The sequence below is a fragment of the Phoxinus phoxinus genome, assembly GCF_949152265.1.
Source record: "Phoxinus phoxinus genome assembly, chromosome: 20".
Lineage (NCBI taxonomy): Eukaryota > Metazoa > Chordata > Actinopteri > Cypriniformes > Leuciscidae > Phoxinus > Phoxinus phoxinus.
In genome coordinates, this window is record NC_136895.1 from 31,709,741 (window position 1) to 31,719,436 (window position 9,696).

At 41.2% G+C, this 9,696-nt stretch overlaps 1 protein-coding gene across 2 annotated transcripts in view; it reads left to right on the forward strand.

Moving 5' to 3' along the window:
- cacna1sa (calcium channel, voltage-dependent, L type, alpha 1S subunit, a) overlaps positions 1–8,924 on the forward strand; it is a 39,416-nt gene extending 30,492 nt beyond the window's left edge. The window contains exons 33-43 of one of the 2 annotated variants that reach the window (XM_079593797.1): positions 184–275; positions 352–511; positions 611–738; positions 2,310–2,406; positions 2,893–2,995; positions 3,232–3,333; positions 3,921–4,054; positions 5,764–5,889; positions 7,031–7,230; positions 7,839–7,920; positions 8,002–8,924. In XM_079593797.1, the coding sequence (XP_079449923.1) occupies positions 184–275; positions 352–511; positions 611–738; positions 2,310–2,406; positions 2,893–2,995; positions 3,232–3,333; positions 3,921–4,054; positions 5,764–5,889; positions 7,031–7,230; positions 7,839–7,920; positions 8,002–8,211 (1,434 nt within the window). In that variant the 3' untranslated portion in view covers positions 8,212–8,924. The remainder of the gene's footprint in view (positions 1–183; positions 276–351; positions 512–610; positions 739–2,309; positions 2,407–2,892; positions 2,996–3,231; positions 3,334–3,920; positions 4,055–5,763; positions 5,890–7,030; positions 7,231–7,838; positions 7,921–8,001) is intronic. The other variant, XR_013795478.1, reaches the window with a different exon arrangement.
- The last annotated feature ends 772 nt before the right edge of the window (positions 8,925–9,696 follow it).

Here is a 9,696-nt window from a genome sequence, read left to right on the forward strand (position 1 = left end):
CCGAGTTCGAGTCCTGGCTCGTGGACCTTTCCTGATCCCATCCCCCCTCTCTCTCTCCCATCTCACTTCCTGTCTAGATACTGTCCTATCCAATAAATAAAAAAAGGCAAAAAAAAAAGTCTAAAATATTGCGTACTGTATATTCAGCATCACACTAATGATAATGTGACTTTCCTTTATCAGGTGTTTGGCAAAATCGCATTACTAGACGACACCGTGATCAACCGTAACAACAACCTCCAGACGTTTCCTCAAGCCGTCCTGGTGCTATTCAGGTAGTAACAGTGTGTGTGTGTTGGCTGTGTGTGTGTGTGTGTGTTGGGTGAGGTAAAGACACACACCTGTCCACAGGTGTGCCACAGGCGAGGGCTGGCAGCAGATCATGTTGGGTTGTTTGTACGGTCAGCGCTGTGACCCGAAGTCAGAATACCTCCCCGGAGAAGAGTTCACATGCGGATCTGGATTCGCCGTTCTGTACTTCATGAGTTTTTACATGCTCTGCGCTTTTCTGGTGAGTACACACACACACACACACACACACACACACACACGGTAAACTGTACATGCATAGACGCACGCGCTATCTTACACTGAATGTGTTCTATCGCAGATCATTAATCTGTTCGTGGCCGTGATCATGGACAACTTTGACTATCTGACCCGTGATTGGTCGATACTGGGGCCGCATCATTTAGACGAGTTTAAGAAGATCTGGGCTGAATACGACCCCGAGGCAACGTAAGCAAAGCGTTAAAGTCCCCATGAAATCTAATGATTTACAGGTGCACATCATTGTTTTAAATTCACATCTTGAATCAAAATAACTTCCCTCCCTCTGATGATGTGGGCGGGGCAACCTGTCACTCAAACGAGATCCACCAATAGCAGACCACAACCGTCCAATCAATTCCCCACGCACACAATCAAGCCCCGCCCACATTTGTCCTCGAGTAGAAGAGAATAGCGCAACTTCTGTTTAATGCCGACTTTAATATCAACATCAACTGCCATTTACTTCTGTAATCAGGGCATTTAGATTAAATACGCCATTCTCATTAATGGAGTTAAGCACTTAAATTACATAATCATTACTACATTTTTATATTGTAAAGTATAGAAATATTAGTAGTGTCTGCGCTGCTGTTGAACACTTGTCCTGAGGCATGCTGTGTGTTAATGTTAGCTCAGCGCATGCTAACAGCAGAACTCGTGATCTGAGGAAACATTCACACGCATTAATGATCAATAATGCACAATAAGGCATATCTGTTTACATTAAAAATATAAAGCAATTAAAAATACTATTTGGCCAGTGGAAAAGATTGAGAAAAACTTTCTCTGAAATGTATTTTATATTTATTTATTGAAGAACAAGGTGAGGATCGGCTACTAAATAATCTTTTCCAATGGGAACACGTGGATGAATATGCATATGCAAATGATATGCAGATGAGGATATGTTACATGGGAACACGTTAGTGTTAATTTCGTCCCCTATTTTTAATTTAGTCTTAGTTTTGTGCCAAATGTCCTTGTTAGTTTTAATCATATTTAGTCATTCACATGTTTTTTTGCTAGTCAAGTTTTAGTCGACTAAAAGTCTCGTCATTTTAGTCTAGTTTTAGTCAGAAGACAACTCAATAAATCAATAAATCAAACATTTTAGTCTTTTTTTTTAAATAAATTATTTTTGAGATTATTTCTGATAACCCTGAAGTGTTTCACACATCTCAAATATCGGTTAAATGTCATAATTACCTGACAAAATTCATATTCTGATATTCTCCTAATGTCTTGTACCGTTAAACATGGGAACACGTGGATGAATATGCATATGCAAATGATATGCAGATGAGGATATGCATAGTAAAAGGAGGCGTTGTCAGCTCATATATGGTTATTTCGGGGAGGAGACGCACGTTCACAATCTTCCTCTGACTGGGGGTTATAAAGGGGATTCTGCGCAGGTTCTGGTATAAATAAAGTCTTTATAAATATGTTTTGGCTTTCAGGCGCACGTACACTTTTAGTAAGGATCCTACGCAGTTTTATAAATGAGACCCGATGCTCTTCAACCGGATATTAAATGAGAGAAAGAAATGTAGGGACTTGATTGTATTATCATCAGGAATTGATTGGACGGGAAGTCTTCTCATGTGCACATATTAAAGCTCGTAATCAGTTAAAGCGGCCCATTCTGACTTGTGTGTGGCTTTGACTGACGTGCATGTGATTGCCGGTGTTGTTCCTGTGGTGTTCCTGTGGTGTTCCCGTGTTGTTCCGGTGGTGTTCCGGCGGTGTTCCGGCAGGGGCCGCATCAAACACCTGGACGTCGTGACGCTGCTCAGGAGAATACAGCCGCCGCTTGGGTTCGGGAAGTTCTGTCCCCATCGTGTTGCTTGCAAAGTGAGACAAACACATTCATATTAGGGATGCACGATATATCGGCGACCATATCGGTATCTGCCGATATATGCTATCGTTATCGGCCCAATAAGACATGTGCCCGATATATTAAACCCGATAAATAATGTATTATCTCCTTCAGCTTCAACATGAGGGTTTTAAACTGCTTGAAATATGATTGGAATCACTTTAAAAAAGGAAAATACGGTAAAGTGCAACACATGTCTGTCATATCGGCTACATAACATTATAATAAGAACATTATAATTGTGTGCGTGGGACATAGATTTATTGGTTTTGTAATCAGGCTCTCAAAACGTATATAAAAATGTGCATTTAGATTTATCGCCCCATATATCGGTTATCGGCTTTCAAATATAAAAAAATATCGGTTACCGATATCGGCCAAAATGTTCATATCCGTGCATCCATAATTCATAAACTGCTGGCCCGAGCATTTTAACATATTTCTATGTTTGTTCCCAGAGGCTGATTTCCATGAACATGCCTCTGAACAGCGATGGCACGGTAACGTTTAACGCCACGCTGTTCGCTCTGGTCAGGACGGCACTGAAGATCAAAACAGAAGGTTGTGGCGTTATTTATTATTTAATACACTGCAAAAAAAATATTCTTCAAAGTTTGTTATTGGAAAATTCAACATTTCACATTTAATTTAAAGTACAACTTTACATTTTTACCATTGAGTGAAAATGGTAAATCCTACACTAGACGGTTTTCAGAGAAGATTTAAAATAAATGTATGTAAATCATGTCCATACTCACCCATTAAAGCCTGAATCCTCTGATTTTTCCATCCGTCAGGTAACTTTGAGCAGGCAAACGAAGAGCTGCGTGCGATTATTAAGAAGATCTGGAAGCGCACCAGTATGAAACTGCTTGACCAGGTCATCCCACCAATCGGAGGTCAGATCTCTCGATTATATCATACACTGCATGATAATCGGCATTATTAAAACTCGTTCCGGGTCAAAAATGACCCGCCTTTTAAATTGCTTGTGAATCTCTCATTATGCTATATTGTCCTCAAATATTGGGTTCAGTCTTTTTGTTAACTTGTTTTCTTTAAATTAGCACAGGTTTTGTGTGTTTGGTTTTGGATCTGATTGGTCGTAGGCCTCGTTGATCCTCACCTCAGTTTTTGAGTGAAAAAAAAAAAGGTAATTCAAGCTTGTTCACCTAAAAAAAACTGAGCATGAGGTCAAATCAACGAAGCCCACGATCAATCAGATCCACAAAGACATACAAAACCTGTGAAAAACAAGTTGACAATATTTGATAATAATATAGCATAACAAGAGATTTACAAGCGATTTAAAACGAGGGTAATTTTTGACCCATTGTAACAAATTGGGGGGAAAGTACATTTTTGGGAAGTTGTAACTTGTGTGAGCAAAATGAGTAAGTTTTAGTCCAGTGCAATAACATGAACTAGCATTTCCAGGAAAAGGAGAATCGACTTCAGGATTAAACGCTTGCTTCTTAAACCACAGATGATGAGGTGACCGTGGGGAAGTTTTACGCCACATTCCTGATCCAGGACCACTTCAGGAAGTTCATGAAGCGACAGGAGGAATATTACGGATACCGGCCGAACAAGAAAAACAAGAACACCACAGAGATACAGGTCTGTTCACGATTGTTTTATTTATTTTTATATTATTCACACTAACACTTGTGTCCGGGACAAGTGGATTTTGTGAATGGGCGAGTGAAAGATAATTTTTATCAGGACACATAAATATTCCCCCACTGCATTATTATACATTATATTCAACATTATATATAGTAGTTTAATTTAGTACTGACACTAAAACTGTGAAAACTTGAATTATTTCTCCCACAAAATTGTTAATTTTGGGTGAACTACACACGATACATATTGATGCCTTTATGTGTTGCGATATATTGTGACGTGATATATTGTTACACCCCTAGTGGCGATAGTGATTAATATTATAATATATAATATATAATGTACTGACCGTAAACATTGTGCTGTTGAGGCTCGAGCAGCTTCACGAGGAGAAATGGAAACAAATGAGAGCAGTTTAAACAAAGAAACTCAGTTAACATACTGCAGGAGTTTATATATATATATATATATATATATATATATATATATATATATATATATATAGTATTATGATTCATATGCAACATTACACGCCCAAGAGTGCCGAATAACATCACGATTGAAAATAAGACACTGATTTCATATGACAGTTCGATAAACAAGTAGTTCATATTAAGTCACCTACATTTTAGACGCAATATTGACTGTTTTTGTTCTATCTAAGCAGCAAAAATAGCTCCAAACAAAGATCAGAACTACATCGCATCTCACAGGAACACTTCACAGCGTCTCATTACTGAACAAATCAGCGTTTTGAAGGATCGCTCGAGTCAAAGATTCACTGACTCGCTCATTACGACGGTCACCTGCCGCCACCTACTGACAGAGCGTGATATAAAAGATAAAAAAGATTGGATCCAGGGGGCGGAGTTGGATCCAGATCCAGGGGGCGGGGTTGGATCCAGATCCAGGGGGCGGGGTTGGATCCAGATCCAGGGGGCGGAGTTGGATCCAGATCCAGGGGGCGGGGTTGGATCCAGATCCAGGGGGCGGGGTTGGATCCAGATCCAGGGGGCGGGGTTGGATCCAGATCCAGGGGGCGGGGTTGGATCCAGATCCAGGGGGCGGGGTTGGATCCAGATCCAGGGGGCGGGGTTGGATCCAGATCCAGGGGGCGGCGTCGGATCCAGATCCAGGGGGCGGCGTTGGATCCAGATCCAGGGGGCGGGGTTGGATCCAGATCCAGGGGGCGGGGTTGGATCCAGATCCAGGGGGCGGGGTTGGATCCAGATCCAGGGGGCGGAGTTGGATCCAGATCCAGGGGGCGGAGTTGGATCCAGATCCAGGGGGCGGAGTTGGATCCAGATCCAGGGGGTGGGGTTGGATCCAGATCCAGGGGGCGGGGTTGGATCCAGATCCAGGGGGCGGCATTGGATCCAGATCTAAGGGGTGGAGATTGGTAGGTTTAGGGATCAGGGGGTGGAGATGGGTAGGTTTAGGTATGTTAGGTGGGAAATCCAACTCCTCCCCCTGGATTTCGTGTTCTGCAGTGTAGACCATCTCCATGAATCAGCCGTCTGTGACTCCAGATTTTAGCTCCAGACTCCGGATTTGCTAAATTTGTCTCAGATCGTGGCCAGAATCGCACAGTGTGCACCCGGCTTTAGTTCGAACGACAAGCACATGAAAAGGCTTATTGTCGAGCCCTGAGACAGTCTGAAGACGGTCTCTCTCTCTCTCTCCCTCTCTCTCTCTCTCAGGCGGGTCTGAGGAGCATCGAGGAAGAAGCCGCTCCTGAACTGCAGCGGGCGATATCTGGAGATCTGCTGAACGACGAGGAGATGGACCGAGCGATGGACGAGGCCGGAGAGGACGGGATCTACAGGGTGGGTGGAGAACAGCACAGATCAGACCAGGGCCTCGTTTATAACCGATGCATCGCACAACACCGGCCACAAAGAGCCACACGCACAAGTTCTGGTTTATATTATATAGTATTCTGGTGCATCTGTGAGTCACTCTGATCCTGCGTACGAACAGTCTGGCAACACCGATGGTGATCTGAGGGATTGATGAAGGAAAACCACTTTAAAACCTCATTATGAGTCCCAATCATAAATACAGTAATGTTCACGATAACAGTTTAAATACATAAAAGAATGATTTAATCTAATTTACACAATTAGATTAAATATATAATTCTCATTAATAGTGCTTAAATTACTGGAAACCATAACCGAGAAGTTACAAACATTTTGATATTCTAATGAATAGAAATATTTGTAGTGGATGCACGGTATTTTCGGGCTCATGTCGACTTTTAGTATGTATCCTACACACTCCTATTAGTATGTATCCTACACACTCCTATTAGTATGTATCCTACACACTCCTATTAGTATGGATCCTACACACTCCTATTAGTATGTATCCTACACACTCCTATTAGTATGTATCCTACACACTCCTATTAGTATGGATCCTACACACTCCTATTAGTATGGATCCTACACTCCTATTAGTATGGATCCTACACACTCCTATTAGTATGGATCCTACACACTCCTATTAGTATGGATCCTACACACTCCTATTAGTATGGATCATACACACTCCTATTAGTATGGATCCTACACACTCCTATTAGTATGGATCCTACACACTCCTATTAGTATGGATCATACACACTCCTATTAGTATGGATCCTACACACTCCTATTAGTATGGATCATACACACTCCTATTAGTATGGATCCTACACACTCCTATTAGTATGGATCATACACACTCCTATTAGTATGGATCCTACACACTCCTATTAGTATTGATCCTACACACTCCTATTAGTATTGATCCTACACACTCCTATTAGTATGGATCCTACACACTCCTATTAGTATGGATCCTACACACTCCTATTAGTATGGATCCTACAAACTACTAGTTTTATAAATGAGGCCCGCAGAGACGGCAAATGAGGAAGAGAAGGATTAAAGCCTCGCGTATCTCTCTTCTTCTGTTCACCAGAGAGCAGGCGGCCTGTTTGGAAACCATGTGGATCCATTCGCTATGGAGAGAGGAACCCATTCTCCCACCCAGATGACCAGTCAGCGCCCCCTACAGATCGCAGACAGCAGAGCAGACGAGCCCGAGGCCTCGCCCTCATATGCTAATCACCACGCCAACACCAACAACAACAACACCAACCATCACAGACCCCCACCGAGGTGAGCGTAAAGAACAAATAAAGAAAAATAACCCCCCATAGTAAATTTGATATCTTAAAACTCATCTTTGAGTTACATATTTAAATGCTAAAATTCATCATGCCTGAAATGTTATGTAACTCGACACCCTTGCCTCATTTAGTATGCGTGTTCTATGAATATGCAAATGAGCCCCGCCTCCACTCACTCAGAGATCCACTGGTTGACGATCACACGTTGATCTGATTGGTTACACAGTTCTATGAATATGCAAATGAGCCCGCCTCCACTCACTCACTCACTCACTCAGAGATCCACTGGTTGACGATCACACGTTGATCTGATTGGTCAAGGTAGTGTGTGACGTCAGAAACACCAGCGATTTCAAACCGTGTTTTTGAGACTGTCTTTGGTTCACTGCAGTTTTAAGCAGAAAATACTCAGCAATGCTGTCCACTTATGAACTTACACATGGTGTGTGTTACAGCAGATTAATAACTCCATACACACATAAACTACAGTAACAGCTGGATTTACACCACAGGGGGACTTTAAGCAAAGTGTATGTGGTTTTGACAAGGACATTTGTAGTGACGATAATGATGAAACAGATCTCTTTCTTGGAGCAGATGTGGACTACATTTCCCATCATGCATCAGTGCATCCAGACCGCACGGTCCAGTGAGCGCAGCAGAGTTCCTCATCCAAGAGGTGAGATCAAACCTTCGCAGATGTCAAAAAAGAAAGAAAGCTGAAATGATTTTCACTTATTCTTCTGGTTTTGTTCCTCAGGCTCTGATCGCTGGAGGTTTGGAGAGTCTCGCCAGCGACGGCCATTTTGTGTCGGTAACGAAGGCTGAGATGGCGGTGGCGTTGAACTTGGATCTCACCGCGCTGGAGAAGAAATCAGCAGCCGTTCTTAATAAACGTAAAGGACAGTGTTTGTTCAGAAAGAGGAAGACGGCGACGTGTCGTCCAGACTCAACACACTGTCCGGTGTAATATATTCATCAGAGCGGAGTTAAGGCCAAGACATTAACAAATCAACGTCAGGACTCTGATATAACTGTGAGGACTGGTTTATGAGCCAGTACAGCAGAAGTGTGCAAACATATTGAAAAAAGGACTGATAAATAATGGGGTTTTCTATTTATATAGAATATATAAAAATATGGTGAATTAAATATATTAAAGTTATACGTATTGTCGCTGTTGGACGGAAACCTCCAAAAACTGTAAAAAAAAACTGACAGTAGCGGTTATGGCTTGATGACAAATGCTGGACTAAGACACTCATCTCCAATATTATTCAAAATGGTGAATATATAGACGTTCTGTTTCACGTTTGATACAGTAGTCAACATTTGAAGGGGATCAAAAAAGGTTCATCAAAGTTGTCTTAAGACAATAACGGTATTATTCAAAAATCATGAATAACTTTGTGACCTAATTTGCTGAAATAAAAAAAACACACAACATATTTTCCAACTAAACACTCCTGAAAAGTGACTCTGCTGAGGTGATCTACTGTTTATTTTGCATTAAAAACTGTGAGTGAACTTGAATGTGAAAATACCATACCATTTCCCAATATTATAACATTGCAAAGGATAAACTGAGAATTGTTTTACTCGAAATGGCCAAGTACCTGTATTTTGTTTAATTTATTTACTTATTATTAAAGATTAAGTTATTATAACACAAGTGTAATCTTAAAAGATTGTCTGTGGTCATTTCTGTGGTAATATTTCGCGTCATGAGAGGGACAACACATAAAGCGTAAACAACAGAAACGCAAAAAGGCTAGCACTTGCTTTTAGTAGTGTTTACATGTGTTCCAGGCCAAAATTTAACCAAACATGTCAAGTATCGTTTACCTCGCTGTAGTGATGTGTTATGACGAAGCTTCGAAGCATGATCGAGTTCGCAGCGCAATTTCTCATGAAGTTCCGTGGCGGAGCGCGTATTGTTTTCAGAGAAACGTGATCAACAAAAACGAACCTATCCTTTCCAGTCACGTGAATGCTTCACTTTGCGTTTTGGAAAATGTTTTAATCCACTACTCTACAGGTTTTAGGAAGTTTAAGACCATTTACTAACATTTTTATAAACATCTGTCTTATTAGCTACATACCATAAAAACCATAAAATAAGTAGGGCACATTTACTTCCATAAAACAACTCTGTTGGTATTGTATAATTATTTTTACATTTAATTTATTGTACACTTTAATATGTGTATATTATCAGAAAACTAAACGCATTTAGCGTTGTCAGGCATTGTGCTTAATTGGATAAGCTTTCTCGGGTTTATGGCTTCATTTGACCTGCCACATGACACATTTCGACACCCTCGATGCTTCGATTCTTTTCCCGAAAGAATCAGAGAAAAGCTTCAAAAATTTAAGAAGTTTCATTTCTCCATCCCTAGCATAGACAGTATATAAACGATCCCTAGTCCTCCTCAGACATTAGATCTGCGCGCGC